Genomic DNA, 24,084 nt, shown 5'->3' with positions numbered 1-24,084 from the left:
AAGATATTTATTCATTATTCATATAACAGAAAATGTAAGAGTGAATTTCGTTGTAAATTGCTCGATGTCAAAATTAATTGCTCTAAATAAATCAAGAGCTGGCTGCCAGGATCCATCCATGTTTTTTTCTTGTGCATGCATGCATGCATTAAAAAAAAAAAAAAAAAAGGCAAAAACCCCCAAGGAAAAACCCAAACACCTCCCCTACCCCCAAATCCCACAAATACAAAAACTTCTTATAAGAGGCCAATTATGTTACATCCATGTTCTGAATCTGAATACTCTTTTTTTAAGAAGGATAATAGAGAACACAGCTCTGATCAACTGGTACTGGATCACAATACAATTCTTAACTGTCTAAATCTCTACTCAGAACTAACAAAAGCAGTTTTTCATACCTATTACCTAATACTATGTCAACCATTACAAATTCACATGCCAAATGAATACTAATACTCTTATTCTTCTCCTGGAAGAGAAACAGAAAACTTACTAATGCTGGAATAATTTATGTGCTGTGTTTCCACTTGATCTCCAGGTTTTAATTCCCTTAAAAAAACGCTGAAGAATGAAGCTGATCTAAAAGACCTTAGCATTTTCATAAAATACTCAGCGGGATGAATTACAGCATAAATCTTCTACTGATTTTTAAACTTGTAGCACTTGGAACCCTTTTAAAATACTTGATTTAACATATCTGTAATCCTCCTCATTTTCTGACTCCCTTAATGGAACCGTAAGAAAACCACATAGCCAGATACAACACGTAACACTTACTAGGAACTTAGATTTCTAACTTCCCCTTCTTGTCCACCAAACCTTCTCAACAAAATTAACACAGCTGTAAGTTACAACAGATCACTTGGTATTAGAACTGTTATAAATAAGGTTAAATATAAGACGACTACAAAAGGCCAAACACCAGTCAAGGCGCCATCCACCAACTGGTTTTGTAGTTAAACCTCAACTTCTAAAAGAAGGAAGAGCAGGACCACAACTTCACAAATCTGAGCTTCTTACCAACATGAGTCAAGCCCAAAGAGTGGTCGCTTTTTTGATACACCACAAAGGGCACAAAGATGCAAGTTTTACTGCAACTGTCAAGCTTCAAGAGATAAATGAACTATTTCCTGGGCATAACCAAGCCAAAAAAACTATGGACATCCGAGAACACCCATTCAATCAGGTGCCCCCTCTAGCCTACAGAGAACCTGTTACAGTGCCTGCGTGGTTACCAATTGTCTCCACACATCATAGCAAAATGAAGACTGAAGTAAACCTCCTTAGATGTCTCTTCATCTAAGTTTTACCTGGGAGTGGCAGCACTATTAATAACACCAACCAAAATTATTGAACTATTCACATTGCAAGTGCAAGAGGTTGCAAAATGGAATCCAAACAAGAGAAAAACCAAAACCAAACCAAACCCAATCCTGTAATATGATCAACTCACAGCAGTTAGAAGGGTAGAGTAGCATAAGGTAAAAAATGCGTCCCTTCCAGTCATTACACTTGTCCAGAGGCTTAAGCAGGGAAGACAGAAGAAACATAAATTGTCAAAGCAGCAAGCACATTTTATGAGGCAGCTGAAGCAAAAACTTGCTCCTCATGAGCTGGAAGGTCACAAAACCAAAGTGGCCTACATTTAGCAGAGTTGCCAGAAGCCAAAAAGCTATTCAAACATTCATCCATGACACCCAATCAGTCAGTTGTTCCTTCTTAACCCACAGAAGGAGTAAGGCATCTGGGGCTTTTCTTCAAAGATTTAGACTGCTTTACTATTTTAAAAAACCCAACACAACAAACTGTAGCAAGGAAAAAAAAAAAAAAAAACAAACCCAGAAAAAAACCCGCCAAACCCTACAACAAAACCCCCACCTTTTCTGAGCTCTGATATCCCCGGAAAAATTTCTGGTATAACAATCAAGTGAACATACATTATCCTTGAAGAACCCTGAACTTCATAAACCTGACTGAAGTAATTTTACTGTCTTCATAAAAAATAGCAGTAAATCAAAGGAGACACTCTGAAGAAATGTTCGAGGAAAAAGAAAAAAAAAAAAAGGTGGGTTTTCATCTGAAAAATTCCCATCTAAAAGTCATTATGTTCTCTAACAGCAGCTTTTTCATTAGCAGCAGTTGTGAAAGAATTTCTGGGTGTCCTCGCAGCACTCAAATAACTATTTGATAGTAACAGATTACAATAACCTCATAATTATCTTTAGAAGTCTGAACTGGTCATGTCCTTGTGGCACAGACAAGATTATGGTGATGGATGTCATTTGCAGGAAAGATCGTGCCCTTGACTGAAGCAATGCTTCTTGCAGTTTGTTCCCTCTAAAATGACTTTAACAGGGGGAAGAAGAAAAAGAAAAAAGAAGAAAAAAAAAAAGGAAAATGCAGCCAGCGATAGTCAGCATCTTTTACCTCTTAATATCTCTGTGAATATGATTATTTTCATGCAAAAAGCTGATGCCATTTGCTGTACCTTGAACAATTTTACATCTTGTATGCCAAGAAATTGGTGGAGTGTCATCCTTGAATAAGAAGGAAGAAAGACAAGTAGAAAGCTGAAAATTTAATATATATGCTCACATAAAACAAAACAAAACATACAAAAACCTCACAATCCAAAACTGACTTTTTGCTATGTTTTGTGGTTTTCAAGTAAATCATTAAAAGGACTAATAGCATACATTTCTTAATTTACTTGGGCAGAAATACATGCATTTGTCACATTCAGTTCTTTCCCCTGCATTTTGCCTTAGATTAATTCACCCGTTGCAAAAAGTGTTCTTGATAATATTCGACTCTGACCCTACAAGGCCAGCTGCGCTGCAAAGAACTACCTGTATCTATCACATCTGCCACTTCATACCGGCACCAATACCAAAGCCTTTTAACCCAAAGCAAATCGTTCGAAGCAATCAACAGTTTTTACTAACAATGAGAAGTCAATCTTCCAGTGGTTTTGGATTTACCACTTGTCAAGAGCTTAGCTCAATTCATGTTACTAACTAGACCTTAGAAGTGGACACCTACATTTCAAAACCACTTCTTAATCTTGTCAGTGGCCAAGGGAAGAGGATTAGAGTATCTCATCATTCTACCACCTCCCTGGCCTACTCCTCAAAGCCCACACAAGGAGATGACATAAGCAAGAGTCCATGCCTCAAACACATCCAGTGAAGTCATGAAATGAAGTTCCCAGCAAGAACACATATTCAGTATGCACATTCCTCACCTATTCAACTTTATCAGAAGAAGGTTCTTTCTGATTTATAGATTCTGATTTAGATTCTTGATGATTTATATCATAAGTTTGTTTCTTCCTTGTAAAGGCCTCAGTTATTTCTACTTTAGCTTTCAATTATCACCAATCTTTTAAGTTCACTTGGTGATAATGGCCCAAGTCAGTTACATGGATGAACATTTTCATACACATCCTTGCCAAGCACTGCTCATTTGTACAGATAAACTTGTACTGCCTTAAGTAAAACTGAGTCTTTGTGCACTGATTCAGTTTAAAAAAAAAGTAAAAAACATGCACACGTGTAAGTGTGTACAAGCAAATCAACCAAACCAACCTGAGACAACAGTGCTACCAAACATATCCAGTCCTTTCCCCAACCACTGCTACTCATAACACCACTCCTTTCCTATTGGGGCAAGTATTTGTGCAGCCTTGCAGAGGAAACGTCTCCAGGTGAAAATTAAAGATTTTTTTCACTGAGTATTTTTTCAGCCTGATCAGTTCCCTAACCCAGCTCTTTCTCCAACTACTAAATGCTTGAGCCAGTACAACAGGAAGATCAGTGCAGAAAAAAGCAAAATGACATTTTTTAGGTCTGGGGGCATGGGGGCTGAAGTAGCACCAGTTTAAAATGTTCACCAGATTACAACCTCAGAAGCTGCATTTGCTTAGTATAAAGCAGATTTTTGAACTCCTTCAACAAACTAACATGGACACTCATCTACTAGGTTAAGTCTGGCTTACTGCTGGCATCACTCTAACAAGCAACTGTTTGTCCTTCATACACAAGAGCTGCTTCACCAAAACCAAAGCAACTTACTATTTATTAAATGCCAAGGCTAGAAGACACGTCATTTGATTAAATCAGAAGAAAGCATTGCATTTACACAAAATGCCAATTAAAAAAAAAATGTATTTCCCATTTATTTAGACACTTCAGATAGAGATACGCAGACTATGAACACTGTGTTATAACCACTATCACAAGAGCAATGAACAAAGGGCAATTTCACAATGCAGAATCTCAAGAACTAGTAGAGAACATGCCAATGGCAGAACCGGGAAGAATACTGCAGCACCCTCTGCTCTGCTCCATGCAGGCATAGCAAGTCCAAGCTCCTGTGCCACTTCAGGTACAGGACACTGTATTGTCTGCCTGCTTTGACTTTAATGTGTCTACATTTGCATAAAACTCTACTTGTTATCGTATTTGTCTTCCAGAACACAGAAGTAGTAAAACATCGTTTGGCCATTACAGTTCAGTACTGTTTCAAAGACATCTCATAGATATCTATACTTCAGCAAAGTAAGACAAAACCGGAAGGTAGAAAAGATTTTACTTACCAGACAAGCAAGTCTGTCAAGCAATGAACCGTTGGGCATGTACTCGTAGACCAGACATGGCTGAGCACCATCACTTGAGAAACCAAGTAATTCTACGAGATTCTCATGCTGACACCTACAGCAAAAAAATTCTATGCATATATGCTCTGAAAGACTCCCAATATTTGAGGAAAATACAAGGCAGAGGGAACTTGATCCCCAGGTACTTGTTTCAGACCTACTGCACATAGCCAGGGCTCTGCAGTGGTGCTTTAAAACAAACAAAATACACCCATGTTGTATATGAAACATTCTCACTTAACATGCAAATCATCAAGTTATGCTAGAAAGAGAAAAATAAGGGATCACACTAGCTATCATGTTATCTGCCAACTTAGATTCCCATAAAAGGCTATAATGACATCGTATAACACTGTACTCACTTTGCCATCATTTTTATTTCTTGATTAAATTGCTGTTTCAAGTCCTGAACACTAACATCAACCATCTACAAAGGAAGTATTTGACATTAATATCACTGGCCATATTAAAATGCACAGTTGTTCATTAAAAAAATTGGAATTGTAAGCCTTTCTTTAGATTACTTACATGTAACAACTACTTAACTGTTTACAATATTTTTTTTTACTCAACTCAGAAATAGTATCAGAACATGATTTTTAATTCCATGGAACGCAATATTATTGGACAAATGGATCCAGTTTCAGCACAGTCACTCACTAACCCACTTTATTCCACTGCAGTTACCCATAAATAGCACTTACTCATTACAAAATTAATTACTCACACAAACCATTGGTTGTGAAGACTAAAATTCTGGGGCAATACCTATTTAGCTTGTGAATTGTTTGTCTGATTCTGAAAGGGAAACCTCCCTAGCACCCCTTCCCTTCTGCCACGTCTTGTGTGCAGGGGAGGGAGGGGAACTGTGGGAGCACTCTGCTCTTCCAGACAACTTGCCCGAGCCACTCAAAGCAAGCTCCAGAAAGGGCAAGACTTCATCTCGGGTGACTGTGCCAACTCACACCACTCATGGGACTACAGGACACGGTTCTCAACCCAACTAACGTTTAATACGGCGACACTTTTTGAAGTGTTATCATTCAACACTTTCCACAGATAAACAAGTCTATACTATAACGTACACAGTCATTAAAAAGAAAAACGCCCAGACAACTCACAGCAACAAGCTTCTTGACAGCCACATTTCTGCCATTGATGTAGCCTTTGAACACAATGCCAAAGCCACCTTCTCCCAGTTTATTACCTCCAGCTGATTCTGGTCGTGCATCAAAATTATTTGTAACACTTTCCAATTCATGAAACCAAAAATTATGGAAATCTGAAAGACATATTTTGCCATTAAGCACAACTATGTTTTCACTTAAGAACAACTGTATGGAATACATTCTCTGCTTCAATTCTATTAAACCAAAAACCTGCTACCATGCAAATCCTGACGTAGTGGAGCCCTGCTTCCAGCTTTGTGATGAAGATACCAGGGAAAAAAAAAAGAAATGCAGATAAATATATATAATTAGCTATGTATAATTTTCTTCACAACTAGCACCATAGCAGCCTTCTGATTGTACTTTTTGTTAATACTCGTAAAACAGGTAATAGAAATTAAATGTGCAGCAGATCAGAGAGAGCGCCACACTGTGTCTAATGTAAAAACGTATCTAGATCTCATCATGTTTCTGGCAGCAATCCAGAAGTAGACCTTTAGGAAGGAAGACACTAACCATATACTTTCCTAGAATGCTTTCTTTAATGATCTTTTCTCCAACAGCAGCTGAGGGAACTGGGATTGTTTAGTCTGGAGAAGAGGAGGCTGAGGGGAGACCTTATCGCTCTCTACAGCTACCTGAAAGGAGGTTGTAGTGAGGTGGGTGTTGGTCTCTTCTCCCATGTAGTTAGCGATAGGACAAGAGGAAATGGGCTTAAGCTGCATCAGGGGAGGTTTAGATTGGATATTTGGATATTAGGAAAAAATTCTTTACTGACAGAGTGGTCAAGCACTGGAACAGGCTGCCCAGAGAGGTGGTGGAGTCACCGTCCCTGGAAGTGTTCAAAAAATGTGTAGATGTGGCACTATGGGACACGGTTTAATGGACATGGGGGTGTTGGGTTGATGGTTGGACTGATGATCTTAGAGGTCCTTTCCAACCTTAGTGATTTCTAGTTCTACTTTCATTAAAAAATAATCCAGCCACCAAGCCAGGAAACATGGAATTCGTTATTACTCTACCCTTAACCGGTTTAGTGGTGGACTTGGTAGTGTTAGGCTTATGGCTGGACATGATGATCTTAAAGGTCTTTTCCAACCTAAAAGATTCTATGATTCTATAATTTCTGACATGTATAATCCAGCTTTAAAACACAAGATGCTGAGCAGTCTACAAAAACAGTATTGAAAAAAGGCAACAGGATTATGTGTAGCACAAAACAAATTGCAATTCAATTAACAGTGAAGTTTTTCATCACAGTAGCCGCCTTATTGGCAAGGTGCATCTCATATTCAGACATCTTACTGTCCAAGCTAAATTCACAGCCACACAGAAAAAGAGCAAAACCAAGATGCCATTTCCCATAGATGCACAATGATAGGAATATAGACATTACTCTAATGCATTGCTATGATTTATTTCACATGGGGTGAAGGACAGATCAGCAAAAAAGATTGTACTTAATTCTACCAAACTAAGTGCCTACCTGTGTTATCAGACCGTGAGCTGCTATTTTCTTGACTTAAGTAGGGAGGAGCTGAATGTTGCTTCTCAGTACTCTGAGCTAAAACAGGTTTTACAGATGCCACTTCTTTTTCCTGTATAGGCAGATGTTTCTCATGTATAGGCAAGGTTTCCTGTGAAGAAAGAGGCAATGTAACTTCCTGTGCCATCCTGACAGCTTCTGAAAATGGAATTTAGAAAAAGTGTTAACTATGTTAGGAATCAGAAAAAACAAGTAACATTGATGCCAGTATTTACTAAGATTAGGAAACACGTAAGCATCACGAGAAGGTTATATTCTGCCACCATGTGTAAGCTGCAGGACTCGTATTTAAACTTGAAACTCTTACTTAAACTGTTATTACAAATAATGGAAAATGGCAAATATATCCACTTTTAGTTATTTTGACCTAATCCTTTCTGATTTTCAAGTTACTGTGAAGCTCTTTAGCAACTCAGAAAACTGAAAACACAGCACAAAATGTGCAAGAGTAACAGTTACCTGGAAGCAGAAGGCTCGCTGGTGCTAGGAATTGATTCCTAATCAGCAGATCCACAAGATCACCAACTGTACAGTTCGTCGTTCCCCAGTCATAAAGTAATTCACACGTGGGGCTCTTTCCCATTTGTACAAATGCCTCAAATCTCCTTAAAAGATAAATTTAAGACCAACATTAAAAAGTGACCTCAAGAGCCATGAAGAAGGGAAAGAGATTAAAAGTAAATGACAAATTTTTTTTTTTTTTTAATTCTGAATGTACTGAACTGTACTGTACAATTAGCTGCAAATCTTCTGAAAATGCAGCTAAAAAAATTAAAGAAATTTAAACTCAGGGGAAAAATATGAAAAATATGAGAAAAACTAAGGGAAAAATATGCATACATGGCTTCAACATTTTGTCCAGGACCCAAAATGTATCAGCACATGGGACTAACCGAGAAGAGAATGGCAGCGAGATACAGAGGGCAAATCAGGGCCAGATCACATGGAAAAAATTTAAGTGTTTTCCATCCATTTGGCATTCACACTTCATTTTGAATATTTTGAGATGGGCATTGAGCAGAGATTGAGATCCATTATTCTGACCGATTTATTATTACTATAGAAAGACAAATGAAGATTTAATGCTAACATCACTAGAAAGATGGGAAACCCAAGATGATATGTAGGTGTTTAAAATCTCATAACCTTTGAAATGGCTTAAGAATTCAACAAGCCCTTTCAAGCAAAAAGGTGTTCGTAAAATACTGTTGACACTAGTTCTAAGTTAAACTTGTTAGTTTTAGGCCTCGGGCTCCCCATATCTGTTGGACATTTTCTTGGGAACAGTGAATTAGCAGTTACAGTCCAGTTGTCTCTTGTGATCTTGTTGTATGAAGATGCACGATGAAGTCAATGTTTACTAGTCTCTAGGGTGCAGAAAGTTACACAGCCAATGCTGTATCGCTAAAAATACGTATGTCCGTGGCTGTAATTAATTCTAATTTCCTTAGTCAATTCTCTTTGGCTGTAGCTTGTCTGGAAACTGAACTACAGAACAATTAAGAGTAATTACCTTGAGTTCCCTGAGGAAATGGTATTGTAAGATGAGGTCTTAAATGCACTGTCGGCACACAAACTGCACCAAGTTACAGTAATGGGATGGGCAATGGTTTGGGATGGACAACGGGATGGGATGGACAACGGTACAGGATGGACAACGGTATTTATGTTAGCCAGTTAATCGACAAGATTACGTTACAAGACTTCTATATAGGACCTTATATGCATTTGGTTGTATCTGCTTTCACCGGAGGGATTGGTTATATCAACTGCTAATTTCTTCCACCCTTCTTGCGGATCGATGAAATCCGCCAGCTGCCTCATGAGCCCGTAGCTAATGCAGCGGACGTACGTCGAAGTCGTCACGGGCTTGCTCATCGTCGGCTCCTACGGAACACAACGGGCGCCGTTACCGCAGGGCTTCGCCGGGGTTGCGGCAAGCCGCTACCGCGTCAGGCCCGACATCGCAGCGGCTTCGCGCCCTGCCCGACAGCAGCCGCCGCCGTCCGCCTCCTCACGGCTCCGCCAGCCGCTTCCCGGCCGCCCAGCGAGCCCCGCCCCGCCCGGGGCCGCCCCCGCCCCGCAGCTCCCGCCGCCCCCGGCAGGCGAGCGCCTCCCCCCCCCCGCCCCCCCCCCCCCCATCTACATGTAGAAGTGCCACATCTACCCGTTTTTTTAACACCTCCAGGGATGGTGACTCCACCACCTCTCTGGGCAGCCTGTTCCAATGCTTGACCACCCTTTCCGTGAAGAAATTTTTCCTAATATCCAGCCTAAACCTCCCCCGGCACAACTTGAGGCCATGTCCTCTCATCCTATCGCTAACTACTTGGGAGAAGAGACCAACACCCACCTCACTACAACCTCCTTTCAGGTAGCTGTAGAGAGCGATAAGGTCTCCCCTCAGCCTCCTCTTCTCCAAGCTAAACTTCCCCTTTAAGAGGGAGTCATTCCACCTCCGACGACGTCAGCGTCACCGGAACGCAGACGCCGGCGCGGCGAGGCGAACGCGGAAGCGCTCGCCGCCCACGCGGCCTTCCCATAGGCTGCCCGGGAGATGCCCCGCCCCCTCCGGCGCGCCCCACTGCTGGCCGGGGGAGGGGGGGCGAGCTGCCTTTCCCCGCGGGGCTGAGGGCGTTGGTACCGTCCGCGGGCCCCTTCCCCCCCGGGGCACGGCCGGCGGGGTGGGTGGGTCGTGGCGCCCCCTGGCGGCCCTAGCGGCGCGCCTGGCGGCGGCTCGCAGGGGCTGGGGGCGCGCGCGGGTCCCGCCCCGCGTGGCCGTGCCGTTGAACCGGCCTGTAACGGCCGGTGGGGACCGGAGTGGAGCCGGCGGCCCTTCCTCCCTGCCCGCCCGCTCTTCAGCACCCTTTTCTTTAGTAGTGGGTATTTTTTCTCCCCTCGCCCCCCTTCTTTGATTTTCTCCGCTTGCAGGTGTAAGTGGTTTCTGGCCGGGAGCAGGGGACGGCAGGGGAGCCATGCTTCGTTCCTTCAGCTACGTGACTGATCACAGCGGCTTCTGTGGTACCATCAAAAACTCACCGAGTGACTTCGTAGTGACAGAAATCGAGATGCCCGAACACTTACTTAGGGATACCCGCGCTGAATCGCTTCAGAAAACTGGTGAAGCGCCGCTAGAAGAAAGTAGCCCGTGCCTGCAGCACCCCAAAAAGCTGAGAAAGGAGCTGCGTGCCGAGGGCTGCCGTGGTGGTGCGCCCCGTCCTTCGGAGTGTGACCCAGGCTGGCCAGGAGGCGACCCTTCTGCATCCCCTGACAAAAACCAGCGTGAGGGTGAACCCAAAGTGGTATCTGGCCTCGAGGAAGCCAGTACATTGGATTCCTTACTAGGCAAACCCATGAGTGAACTGCTCAGTAAATTTGCTTGTGATCTGAAGGAGGCGTGGGACGTGAAATGTAACGCCGATGCTGGCACTGGGGAGTTCTTGCTGGGACCGATACTGGACAAGAAAAATCGAGCTGATTTACACAGTGCCATTAGGCAGAAATTCCCCTTTCTAGTCACTGTTACAAAAGACAATGAAATGATTGTAAAAGGAAATGCTGATTACAGAGAGCTTTGTCAGTTAGTGACTGAAAAGGAAACAAGTGATTTCTTTAAATTTTTAGATGCAAAGCTAGAAAATTCTACATTTTCTTTTGAGCCTGATGGAAACAAAGAGCACAGAAAAGTAGTTCACCACTTTATCAATAGAAAATTTGGAAAACTTTTAGAAACAAAGGCTTTCACTGTGACAGATGTCAATGATCAGCCAAATATGTCAATAATGGTACGATTTCGAGAAAGAAGTGGGTCCAGAAAAAGGTCTGCTGGTGGTTTCCAGGGAAAACAAGATCTTTATACAGGTAAATATTACATTTGTAGTGAAGGTGTCAGGTATTATGGTGCTCTTTAGTAAGACTGAGACTCGGAATCATTGTTATATGATATACAGGCCTGGTTGACCCATTGTTTATGCTGAAATAAATCATGAATGCAGTGTACTTACATCACTGGAGAATGAGATGGATGAATCAAGTTACTGCAGTGATTTTACATAAACTGTTCAGTGATAATGGTTACAGTTCTTTTGGGTGTAGCACTAACTGCGTTACTCCGTGTGTGCTAGCTCTCCCTTGAAAGTAATTGGGGGATTTTAGAAGATGCATCTAGATGATGGACAAGTTAGTAACGTCAAATTTGATTTATGATCTCATTCCATAAAGCACTTGGTTTGTGATATAGAGAGTGTTTCTAGCAATAAGTCAATATGTGTCCATTGAATTGTGTTGCATTTTATCAGGTACTGTTTTTAAAGACAGCAGGGGTTTCTGGTTGTTCCAAGAGTTTTGTTTACTGTGTCTCTATTTTTCAATACTGAAAAAGTCCCATTTCCTTCAGTTTTGTGGGGTGGGAGGACTGTTTCTTTGCAGTTCCCATGCTATTATAGTTTGAAGGGAAGAACCTGCCCATCTGTCATGGCAGAACACCCGTATGATTTAGAAGTGCAAATTCCTAATAATTCTGAGATGATTGTTTCAGCTTTCACCCTTCAGAAAGAAAATCTAGAAACACTAGAAGCAATTGGCCTCTTGGCTGCTGAACTGGGCGTTCTTCCTTCAGACTTCAGTTATACTGGCATCAAAGATAAGAAGGCTATTACGTACCAACCTATGGTTGTGAGGAAGGTGACTCCTGAGAGGTACTAACAATCTTGGTGCATTCAGTTTAGCACATACTTGTATATGTTAATAAGTATCAACATGGTACGATCTTCTGAAATGTTCTTATTGATGTGTCTTCCCTTCTGCTGTGTTAGAGCATGGTGGAAATGGCTGTAATATTTTGTAGCTTTAGGAAATACACAGTTTAGGGCTGAAGTCCCCCGGTGTTGGAATTTAAAGAAAAGTCTCGCCTTTCTCTGTATTTTTCATAACATGAATATACTATATCTTCTGGGACAGTATCCTTCCAATTCTTGCTCATGGGATCCACTTTACAATTTCTTAAATACCATCCACTAGCTGGAACCGAGAAGCAGCAGCTTAATACTACATGATGCAGCAGGTTTCCACATACTATCAAAGCATTGTCTTGTCCACAGACAACAACTTAAAAGCTTTATGCGGCTACAAAACTAAAGTAAATCATTACAAATAGACTTTGGACAGACGCTGTCTTTGAGTGTTTAGTATCAACTTCTATTGTATTGTCCAGTTTAGAAACACGAGGCTAAGTAAAGCAGATACCACCAAACCTGAGGGCAGAAAATACATTCTGAATAACGTGTCAATAATACAAGACGTGCCTTTCCATTCCTCATTTTTGTTACTCTCTGTAGCCGGCTCAGTGGGTAAAAAATATATATTAAATTCTGTCATAGCAACAGTAAAAATGCCAGAGTCAAAACCATAACTTGTTTCTTCCTCAGCTTTAACTTTCTAGTGTTTTTTGGTCTTAGCAGCAAAGTACACTTTGCAAGTAAAGGAAAGTAGAATTTACGTTTTTAGGATTTATTGCTAACAAAAATATGTATCAATAGTAAAATTCCACTGCAGACTGGGCTGTAAGGCCAGTTGTTCAAGAGCTAATTAGCAAAACTTTGCATTAATGTTTAAATGATTATGCAAAATGGTTAAATGCTTCCGAGCCATTAACATAACAGGGAAAACAAATAATTTTTTTAAATATATAATTTATAGTTATTAAAATATTGATTAGAATGTAAGCTCTTATTCTGAAAGTTTCCTTTAATTTGAATGACTATTACTTACATATAAGAACAAAGAGATTGAGTGGATACTTTAAAGGGCAAATACTTGAACTGTTGGCTGTGTTTCCAATTACAAGCATGTGCAAGCACACCCAGAGAATCAGTGCAGTGAGTTTGTTTTTGTTAAGGCTGACCAAGAAAGAGCAATTGTGTTTTGGAGTCTGCTAGAGAACATTACTTTTTTGATTTCTTTTTTTTTTTTTTAAATGAAAAACAGATTTTTAGGACTGAAGAGTAAATGTTTTTCAATAAAAAATGCAAAATTCACTTCAGTTGCCTTGAGAAAGTTCAATGAATCGCTTCATTCCAGTATCTGTTGAGATACAGATATAAGTGCAAATGAAGCAAATGTTTAGAAAGTATTTCTGGACTATAAGTGAATTTTAAGACTTCTATCTTGGCATTTGATTTGGTTTTCTCATAATAATCTGGTTTAAATCCGTCTTTATTTTTTTTAAGTGTTTCTAATTCTAGTGCAAAGGTGAAGATGACATTTATTAGAAGTTGGATAGCTTTAGTAGAGGATGGTTCATAATCTCTCCCAATTATTTATGCAGGTTGAAAGAAATTGGAAGCAAAATGGAAAAAAAGGGCATGAGGATACACAACATACATTCAGCATGCCAGCACCTTAGACTTGGTCAGCTGAAGGGCAATCGCTTTGATATAGTTGTGAGAGATCTCAAACACCACAGTCATGACTCTTCTGCAGATTTGAAAGAGAGAATATCTGAAGCGATGGAAAACATCAAGGTAAAAAAGCCTCATGGTTGCCAATAGTAAACAGAGTTTTAATTCTGTACTGTTAAAAAAAAAAGTGCTTTTAAAGAAAATGCTTGTAATAGCACAATAATGGCACTGTTTCCCAGATCTGATGCTTTTTGCTATTTTATGTCTTCCCTGCATTACTTAAGGAATCACAGGAGTAAAGCTGCTTTCCAAGGAGGGACCATAAGTGAGTTCATTCTGTGTTACAGACTGCAGACCCAGTGGGGTGGAGCAAGACAGATGGGAAATTTGGTAGCAAATGAGTATGGTTATATGAGCTATGGTTGCACAAACCTAAGGCCAACCAAAGTGATGTGTTTCACTATGGCAGTTGACAGCGTGAAAAAATACAGTTACACGTTTCAACTGGTTGTCTTTTTTGGTCATGTAAGGAACATGCATGGTTGGCTCAGGTGAAAAACTGCATCCTTCCGTGGTGTAAATATATGTGAAATGTCCGTAGCAGAGGAAGAAGATCCCTTGAAGTTCAGTCGATTTTGATTTCTGTTATCCTTAGTCCCTGAAGAAAACCCCATCACCAGACATTCTTAAAACACTGAGAAAAGTAAAAGAAAATAATGGAAAAGAAAAACTTCAGGTGTTTTGCACAGCAGTAATTTTTTTGCCCTATCTTTCTAAGTAATAGCCATAATACAAATTACTTTAAGAAGATTAATCCAGGAATAAAGACTTAAATGAAAACTACCCAGTGTCCAAAAGCAAAATACATTACGTGTATTTTGGAAATTAATTTTATTATTGAAAAAAGCATTCAACTGGTACTTTAATGCTTTTCTCTCTCTTTCTGCTCCATCTGACCGGTTTTTTGTTTTGCTGTTTGGAAAATGAACACAAATTCCTATGATGGTGTGTCTTGCTTTATTAGATTGAGCTTACTGGTCAGATGATGAATGACAAAACCAGCATGTGTGTTAATCCAAAATATGTATTTTTCATCTTCCGTGAAAACAAAATCGCATATGGGACCTAAGGATGTCCAAAGCAAGGTTATGTAATTTGAACTGAATAACCATTTCCAAAACAAATACCATATGTTTTTTGCTTGTCTGTTCCATGCATACTATTTTCTAGACAAGGGTGTTCTCATTGGGTCACATGGCTGTGATTTTACTGCCCACATGTGACCTAGAACTCGGCAGGAGACTTAAAATCCCAATTAGCAGAAATGCTCACTCTTGGTCTTTACTATTGTAATAATAATACAAATGATCTCATATGAAAAAAGATTAGTATTTTTAAGAAAAAATGTCCAACAGTGGTTACTGTTCATTACCTGTGCTATGCCACGTTTGCTTGAGTAGAGATTTCATAATTTGGTGCATATAAAAAAATTGATTACTTTGACTTGACCTGTAGTTGTATTTATAATAATTAACTATATAGAAATAATTTTATTTCATTTACCTATTTTTTATGAAACTGAAGGCAATGATAGAACTTAGTTGTCTTTTTAGATGTTTCTAAATTAGGTGCTAACATATTGTAATGAAACATAAGTTACAATTTTGTTACGTATTATTTCTGATTAAAAAACAGTTTATATGTGTTTTGGATGTAAACGTAGATGTATATGTGTTGTATGCTTAGTCTTACTAAGTGTACCTGGTACTTTCCTGCTTTTAACATATTTATTATTTATCATTCCAGACAAAAGGTTTTGTAAATTACTACGGACCTCAGCGATTTGGACAAGGACAAAATGTTCAGACAGATCAAATAGGATTGGCTTTACTGAATGAAAAAATGGTATTTTCATTTTGTAGTTACTGTCAAGTTAATTTCACATTAATGTTGCAATGTCTAGTGCTGGAGTTGACCTTCCCAGTGAACAATTTCATCTGTGAGGTAAACCCATATGTGTGCTGGACATAACTGCCAGATCAGTTTTGACAACAACGTAAGCATGAATATTTTCATACTGAAACAAAAAATCTTTTTTAAACAGCAGGTGCAGCTTTAAATAGTTCAGGAAGTGATTTTTCTGTCTATGATTGATATGTCATTGTGATAGTCATCATGCCACTTGGCAGGAAAGTGGCTGCATTCCATACAAGGTTTCAACACTAAAATGAAGCAATCTTTATACAGTGTTTATTCATGGTCCTGATTGCCTCTGAAACTTGTAGGCTCTTTATCCTGCTGGGGGTCTGTATACTTCTTTAAAATGTTACAAGATATTACATAGGATTATATGAAAGGATTTGCTTTTTCAATACCACAGTAATTTATCTGCTATATAGAAGAGATTGCTGCTTTCCATTATTCCTTGGCTACTTTCCCAAACTCTTAGTTTTGAGCAATTGCTCCCATGTAAGCTAAGGAGAGCTTATTTCTTAAGTAATAATTCATGAGATAAGAGTCATATACTTTTCAATGCATATGGTATATTACTTGGCACAGGTCTAAAACAGAATCAGACACTACAAAGTCAAATGAATACTTGAGTATCCTTTTCTTCTAATCTTGTTTTGATTCTGAGAAAAGTCAGGACAACTTATCCTCCAAAATATAAGAAGAACAAGGATTTGAGGGTAGCCCATAAAAGTTAGTGGTGATGTATCTGACATTTTGAATTCTGGTATGCTAGCAGTTGGTACTAGATGCCAGTCCCTGAAGAGTAATGATTTAAATCTCTAGTCTTAACGCAGGTACTTTTTAATTTAAAACATGTAGGAACTACTATTTATATTAAAAATGTGCCAATATGTGCTTGCACAGTCCAATACAGAGGAGGACAAGAACTAGATGTCACAGGTTGGTATAAGTGCTCGCAAATTGTGTGGCTCCACTGATGTTGCAAGTAGCAGAGACTAGTGTAGCATTTTCCCTGTCGCAGTGTCATCTAACCTAATACAGATCAGTATAAAAAAAAGAAAGATTGTTGTCCCTCTGTGTGAGACTGTGGAAAGTGTTCAGTCTAAATTTTGCATGAAACATGCAAAAAGAGAAAGAAGGAACCTTCCTCTTCAGGATAGAATGATGGCATTACCAAGTGGAGGAGTTCTAACTGGATGTTCGAGAAGAGTGCCTGATTTCTCAGAGCTTTGAAAGCTGTCTTGTGTCTTCTGTGTGACTAATGCTTTCCTTTAATCTGAGAAGGAACACAACCGCATTGGTTTGCTGTACATGGCATCTTCTGTGAAAGGGAGAATTTGACATTGACCTTAAAGAACTGATACAATTTTGAGAGGTTGCAAAATATGTTAACACAGAATTGGATGCATGATTGTCTGTTTAGTTGACAAATAGTTATATTTAAATGCAAAAAAATGTAAATTAATAATATTGTTATTTAAAGGTGAAAGCTGTGAAGTTATTCTTCACACCTGAAGATACTGATGACCCTGTAAACAACGCAAAAAGATACTTTCTTCAAACTGGTATGTTCAGCTAAATTGTCTATATATTTATTCAGGGTCGGTATTGTGAGAGAATAAGGTGTTGCTGCACAGAGAGATACTTTTATTTTGCTGCTGCTTTCTACTACTTAATAGCTTATTCTGTGGAACTCAGTAGAGTTGCATAGTTAAAAATTAGATGAGGATGAGGCCCTAAATGTGCAACATAGTGGAAAACTAATGTACTCCAGGTGCAAGACAGTATAGAAATCAATGCTGTATAGCATAATGCTGGAAAAGACTAAGATAAGTTTATCAAAGCAGTTTTAGCCTCCTTCCATCTGTCTGCTTTTGGAATATAAACTTCTCGTCCCTAATGAAGGAAGTATACAGGAATGAGACACCCAACTCATACTCAGCACTTACCACGTGTGGGCATCTAATTTTCTGAGATTTCTATAACAATCTTAGCTCTTGTTTTTTGCACCTTTGGGCTTTGCTTTTACAGCTCTTTAATTACATATCTCTTCCATGCTTTTCTGTGATCTACCTTCTTTCTGTCTTGAACTAAAATCAACAAAATATGTCAAAGGCAGAAGTGTGCTGAGTAAAATGCTCTGTTTGTCGTATTTATTGTTTTTATCATTCAACTTAACTTTCTCTCCAAAACTAAAAATTTGGAGTTGCTTTCGACTTCAAAAATATTCATTCTTTTCAAATATTGCACATCTATTAGCCTGCTTATCACTGTAGATTGACGTAACAACTATGATATATAGCTTCAAGAGACACAGATACGTTTCATTTCACAAAAAGGGTACGATGAATTGTTCTGTGCTGTACATTGCTGTATGATGCATGGAAAGACATTGATGTGGACTTTGAAAACAGCTGCTTGCCTTTTCCTGAAAACAAAAAGTAAAAGGCTATGCAGAAGGCTTCGTCAGATAGTCACTTGTAATGAAAAGATATGTAAACCATAAAAAGTTAAATATACAACATTTATATAAAGTAGTACAAATCTGATTAAATATATTTCCATCTTGGTTGAGGCTCAGACTTCCCAGTGGCCAATGGAAACTGTACCTTTAAAATAAAGACATATTTTTTACCCCTTATGAAATACATGTTCTCAAATGATGTAGAGGTTTAATGTTCTTTTATAGCTCGGTTTTTGCTTTCAGTTACCTGATCTAAAAAAAACTTTGGAGTGATGAAGTAAGTTTCTTAAAAAAAAAAAAAAGCAAACTAGGCTGAATAACTGAATGACAGCTAGTTTATTTTATACTGCATGAAATAGAATAGAATTCATGGGACTGTGTTAATAGGCAGCTAAGATTAAATTTGTCTAACATGACACATTGAAGGAAAGGGAATAATAACCTAAAAGTCAGCATAAAGAGGTTCGACTGACACCATTTTTCCCTACCTGATTATTTCATCATCTTAAGTGTATTTTTTTCTGACAGGTAATATTTGAAAAATCAGGGATTACTTATATGGTTATTTTTGTTTATATCAGAAGATGCAAAGGGTGCACTCGTGATGCTGCCAGAGTTTAAAGTGAGAGAGAAGATGCTGTTACGAGCTTTAAATCGCTATGGTGTAAATCATGAAGGTTGTACCAAAGGATGGCTCAATATTCCTCATTCCATGCGCATATTCTATGTCCATGCTTACTGCAGTAAAATTTGGAATGAAGCAGCATCATATAGACTGAAGATCTATGGTTCAAAAGTTGTTGAGGGTGATCTTGTCTTCTCAGAAGAAAATGATGAAAGTGTTTCCCTGAATGACAAGGTGAGTCTTCACAAAATAGTTCTTGGGGAAAAAAAAAAAAAAAGCTTAATGCACTTGAATACATACTCAGACATACTCTAATGCTTTTATTTTGGTTCATTCATTAAAATATTTAATATTAATGACAAAGGTGAAACAAGTGATGTAGCTTTTTTTGATTTACCATAAATAGGTGTATAAGCTAGATGTATATTAGCAGCTTTTATCTGTTCTGACTGTTCATTTTTTTCAAGTGAGAAGGAACAGAATGTCAGAATTGATATATGTAAGAATTTAGTCTGCATGGTGTGTAATGGTCGTCTTAGGATCTGACTGGGGAAAACCTTCAGAGTGGACTCGGAGTGTGCCTATATTATCAGTCAGTGCAGATCTGAATCTTGCTCTCCAGATCAGATCTTTCCATTATCTATATTAATGAATGTAAGCCCATGGTGAAAGGTGGCCTCAGACTGAACTGGTAATCTTGTTGCAGCTACAGTCAAAGCATGTGTAGCACAATTTCACTTACTTGGGCAATTAAAACCAATTGACAGTGGGTCTCAACTGTTAGCAGCAGTTCAAAAAATGCAGCAGTCTTCTGGGCAAAGTAGTAAAGGGCACGGGAGTGCTTCTGCTCGCCCACAGCACAGCCTGGGCGCTGTGCACGGAGCCAGGGGTGAGCCAATGAGCAGAAGCCAGCAGTGGAGTGTATGCTGGTCCCAGGTCTTGGCATGCTGAAGTCCATGCTGAAGCCATCTCTTCTTTCAGAGTTAGCATACCTTTTTCTTATTGTGGAAGCAGTTGGGTCTCTTCTCCCAAGCAGCAAGCGATAGGACAAGAGGAAATGGCCTCAAGTTCCACCAGGAGAGGGTTAGATCAGGTATAAGGAAAAATTTCTTCACTGAAAGGGTTGCCAAGCACTGGAACAGGCTGCCCAGGGAAGTGGTTGAGTTGCTGTCCCTGGAGGTATTTAAAAGACATGTAGATGTGGCGCTTAGGGACATGGTTTAGTGATGGACTTGGCAGTGCTAGGTTTATGGTTGAATTCAATGACCTTCAGGGTCTTTTCCAACCTAAATGATTCTATGATTCTGTCTTTCTCCTAATCATCAGATAAAGCACAGAATTTTGCAGTGTTTTACTGGATTATTTACCAGTTTATTACTGGTGCGTGCATAGGCAGAACGTATCTCATTTCTTTTGGGTGAACCTCTTACAAATTTGAAAGCGAGAGCACATGCAAGGTTACTGAATAACCTCCAGTCCCTGTGAAGTGGCTTCTGTTTCCATTGTGATTTTTCTTCAACAATATTTTTGAGAGTGAATGTTAATAAAACAAGTAGATCTAATAAAATGAAAAGCAGAGATATCAAATTCAGTATTGAGTTTAATACAGATATATTCCTATTTAATATTAAACATTTTTCTTATTATTTTTTCTTTTGCTGATGTAGCACAAGATTGGATTGGCACAGTTAACTTCAAACTCAAAGAATATGAGTTTGTAGTGATAGTTTGCTAATTAGTGCTAGCTAGCATCAGTAAATATTTAATGCGATGCCATTTACCAGTAAACACATTACTTTATATTAAGCACCTCTACTATTTTTCATACCTGAAATAGGTTATTGTCCTTGTAGTAGTCGAATAACCTTAGAATCCTTTATGAGTTTGGTAGTACAACGCATAATTCCTAAGATAAAGTGTATGTTTTATTTTTTAAAAAGTTTTTTCTCTTAACTTCTTAAATGTCTTGTCAGGTTCATGTAGTCACTGCTCCAGAAGAGTCAGCTAACAAATACTCTATAAACCAAGTAAGTCTGTATGAAAAATTCTGAACTGTTGTTCTCCTTATTTGATTAAAATGTTTTTTTTTAAAAATAACGTGATTAAGTTAACTGGTGCAGTCTTCTTCCTTGCTAGAATGCACATGAAAGAAAACACATGTGAACTAATCTCCGCTCTCATAACAAACAGGAGGAAAGACTATTTACTTTGTAATGGAAATAAGTACAGTGTCATTTGCAGTATGGCAATATTTATCTTGAAGCTGAATGTAAATACTTTGAAAATTTTTTCAGTCTACTGGGAAAACATTCAAGAGCAGCTGATGCTCTAATTTTTTGAAGGTTCAGAGTGCATATTTGTGAAGTATTACATAGGCAACCTAATGTCTTTATTTCTGTATCTTTCCCAACAAGCAAGAAAATTCATGTTAGTATATTTCTAGATTGTTTTAGGAATACTGATACATTGATTATTTTTTTCTGCTTTAATTGCATCCAAGACACCTGCCTTGCGCAGCTTTATTTCACAAGAGAAGCCACAGTTTTACTTTTTCAGGCCCCCAAACACAATATTTAGACACATTTAAAATTGTAATCACATTTATTTCAGGGGGAATTGGTGGGCTTTATTTCAAATGTGTTTGTTGTTCTGTATTTTTTCTTTGAAGGTGGTTCTTCCAATGGTGGGACATAGTATCAAGTACCCCAGTAATAAAGTTGGGCAGTGGTACCATGAAAGGCTTTCTAAGGATGAGCTGCAGATGTGCAAATTCAGAGTGTCTCCATTACAGCTGAATATACCTGGATGCTACAGACCCATTTTGAAAAAAGTTCAGAATCTGTCATATTGTTTGGAAGGTAGTGAAAAAGGAATTGAAATTGAAGACAACCATCTGAATGAATCAAAAGTCTCTCTTCATATATCATTTGACCTTGATCCTTCATGTTATGCAACAGCCTGTCTGAGAGAAATAATGAAATGTGACTTTTAAGATTCCAGTTAGTGAAAGACTGCAGAAATATTATACAATGCTGATATTTTATGTATAATGGCAAGAAAATAAGGGAGAATAACTGGTTCAAGCCAGAAAGAGGAAAAATTCATAGATTGAGATTCATACTGATTAGGAAAACAACCCACCAAAACCCTTTGGAATGTTCCAAAAACATTCCAAACCCTCAATGCAAATCCTTGGATGCATTGGAATAAAGCTATGTGTTATGCCAGGCAGGTTTAACAGAACTTAAAGAAGCCATGGGCTGCAAAATTCATATTTGCATAGACATCTGACTTGCAAAGTTAAATCCTGGAAAAATGTTAGCAGCAAACAAATGTATCTTTTATTTCATAATCATTCTTTTAAAAAATGGTTTATACTAAATGTTGTTCAAGCAATAATGTTACAAGTTTGCAGCCTACAGGTACCTGACTGAAAAGTTGCTATACTGAGGTTCAGTAAATATATTGTGTTTTCATTGTGTTCAGGCACCAAGTGTTAAAAGGTAAAAGTCCTGAGTCAACAGTGACAAGTCATCTGATACTTTGTCAGACATATGATGAATGACCCAACTTAAGTTAATGCTAAGGATTCCAGGATTAAGTAGTGCATAGCTGTTAGTTAGTGCCTATTCAAGTAAGCTCATCAAGACAAGGTGAGTAATTAACATACTGCAAAACCATTTATAATAAAACCAAAACCCTGTTATATTAACAGGATGCAGACTTTATTCCTGTTACTGTAAAGCCTTATGGTGGCAAAAAAAAATGTTAATGGAACCATCCCTGGGAAAAAAGCTTTTATATTTTTTTTCTTAATTAAAAAAAAAAAGTTAACTGTGATAAAATGAGTGGATCTGTGGAAAAGGGGAGAGCAGAAAATGTCGTTTACCTTGACTTTAGCAAGGCTGTTGACACCATCCCACAGTATTCTTGAAACCAAGTTAGGCCATTATGGTCTGGATGGGTGGACAACCAGATGGGTAAAAAAGTGCTTGGATGATGCAGCTCAGAGAGTAGTGGTTAATGGGTCATACCCTACCTGGAGTGAGTACCACAGGGGTCTCTTCTGGGCCCCATCCTGTTTAATGTCTTTGTCAGTGACCTGGAGGAGGGGATGGAGTTCACCCTCATCGAATTTGCAGATGACACCAAGTTAAGGGAACAAACGGGTGCTCTGGAGGATCAGGCTGCCATTCAGAGCAACCTAGACATGCTGGAGGAACAGGCCAACAGGAACCTTATGACGCTCAGCAAGGGCAAACGCAAAGTGCTACCCCCGGGGAAGGAAGCGCCCCTGCAGCAGCCCAGGCTGGGGAGCAGCTCTGCGGGAACGGCCCTGGGGGCCCAGTGGGCAGCTGAACATGTGCCTTGGCAGCAAGGATGACCAGCAGCCTCCTGGGGTGTGTTAGCAGGGACAGCCAGTAGATCAAGGGAAGGGATTAATGTCTCATTTTTCAGCATGTGTTAGACCATATTCACGTTCTACGTCCAGGTTTGACCCCCAGCAAAAGAAAGTTCAAAACATTGGGGCAAGTTCAGCAAAGGGCCTCCAGGCTATTTGCGGACTGCAGCACTTGCCATTTGAGGAGAGGCTGAAGGAACTGGGCTTCTTCGACCTGGAGAAAAGACAGCTTCAGGGGTGACCAACAGCACCTCCCCAGTACCTATGGGGAGGTTAGCAAGAAGATGGAGCCAGGCTCTTCATAGTGGTGCACAGCAGGAGAACAAGAGACAATTGGCATAGATTGAAATAAGAGATTCAGATTGGTTAAAAGGAAATATTTTTCCCCTGTGAGGACAGTCAGGCAGTGGAACAGGCTGCCCAGAGGCTGTGCAGCCTCCATCGGAGGAGGTTTCCAAGACCCCACGGGATAAAGCTCTGAGCAACCTGGTCTGAGCTCAGAGGCAACCCTGTTTTGTGGAGGCAGATGGATTAGGGACCAGAGACCTCTTACAGCCTGGGTTACCCTGTTATCCTAAGCAGAGTATTGCAAGTGTTTATTCACTCTGTAGATGGCAGTATGACTTAAAACTAAAATAGAAAACTACACATTTTTACTGAGAGAGAATTAATAATATAAATTGAATTCTGTTTATGGCATCAGTCTTTCAGTTGTTGCTAACAGCTGAGTAAGATAAATCTCCCAAATAGACCTAGAATTATAGGAGTAGGAAAAATAGAAATATAGAAATATAATTCACATGATTTCAATGCTTGTATAAAACTGCGTAGCAAGGAAGGATCCAGATA

The 24,084-nt window shown here is 39.2% G+C and overlaps 2 protein-coding genes across 4 annotated transcripts in view; one reads left to right on the top strand and one right to left on the bottom strand.

Annotated features, from left to right (window-relative positions):
- The window catches only part of IRAK4 (interleukin 1 receptor associated kinase 4), a 71,868-nt gene that overhangs the window by 4,184 nt on the left and 43,600 nt on the right, over window positions 1–24,084 (bottom strand). Inside the window, exons 2-8 of one of the 2 annotated variants that reach the window (XM_075710621.1) lie at window positions 9,090–9,259; window positions 7,832–7,977; window positions 7,313–7,510; window positions 5,779–5,939; window positions 5,020–5,084; window positions 4,598–4,712; window positions 2,428–2,537 (exon numbers count right to left, since the gene is read on the bottom strand). In XM_075710621.1, coding sequence (XP_075566736.1) covers window positions 2,428–2,537; window positions 4,598–4,712; window positions 5,020–5,084; window positions 5,779–5,939; window positions 7,313–7,510; window positions 7,832–7,977; window positions 9,090–9,250 — 956 coding nt within the window. In that variant the 5' untranslated portion in view covers window positions 9,251–9,259. Of the gene's footprint in view, window positions 1–2,427; window positions 2,538–4,597; window positions 4,713–5,019; window positions 5,085–5,778; window positions 5,940–7,312; window positions 7,511–7,831; window positions 7,978–9,089; window positions 9,260–24,084 lie in introns of those variants that run through there. The other variant, XM_009487135.2, reaches the window with a different exon arrangement.
- On the top strand, window positions 10,333–21,825 carry PUS7L (pseudouridine synthase 7 like). 2 transcript variants are annotated; one of them, XM_075726936.1, is made up of 9 exons: window positions 10,333–10,581; window positions 10,654–11,233; window positions 11,910–12,069; window positions 13,698–13,893; window positions 15,577–15,675; window positions 17,228–17,309; window positions 18,790–19,067; window positions 20,807–20,860; window positions 21,502–21,825. In XM_075726936.1, exons 1-9 carry the CDS (start codon window positions 10,348–10,350, stop codon window positions 21,823–21,825), a joined length of 2,007 nt encoding a protein of 668 aa, XP_075583051.1. In that variant the 5' UTR covers window positions 10,333–10,347. The 2 variants fall into 2 exon arrangements, with proteins under 2 accessions (XP_075583051.1, XP_075583045.1); XM_075726930.1 differs by having other exon boundaries at window positions 10,348–11,233.

The sequence above is a fragment of the Pelecanus crispus genome, chromosome 1 (genome assembly GCF_030463565.1).
Source record: "Pelecanus crispus isolate bPelCri1 chromosome 1, bPelCri1.pri, whole genome shotgun sequence".
In the NCBI taxonomy this organism is placed as follows: domain Eukaryota; kingdom Metazoa; phylum Chordata; class Aves; order Pelecaniformes; family Pelecanidae; genus Pelecanus; species Pelecanus crispus.
The sequence above is the reverse complement of the archived record's forward strand: the minus strand, read 5'-3'. Positions and strand labels throughout refer to the sequence as shown.

What these genes read in the sequence shown, in the direction of transcription:
- PUS7L (XM_075726930.1), top strand. Translation starts at nt 10,348, where the DNA reads ATGCTTCGTTCCTTCAGCTACGTGACTGATCACAGCGGCTTCTGTGGT. An exon ending in AGGAAGGTGACTCCTGAGAG is followed by an intron (nt 12,070 to 13,697) that starts GTACTAACAATC and finishes TTATTTATGCAG; the next exon opens with GTTGAAAGAAATTGGAAGCA. An exon ending in ACAAATACTCTATAAACCAA is followed by an intron (nt 20,861 to 21,501) that starts GTAAGTCTGTAT and finishes TTTTCTTTGAAG; the next exon opens with GTGGTTCTTCCAATGGTGGG.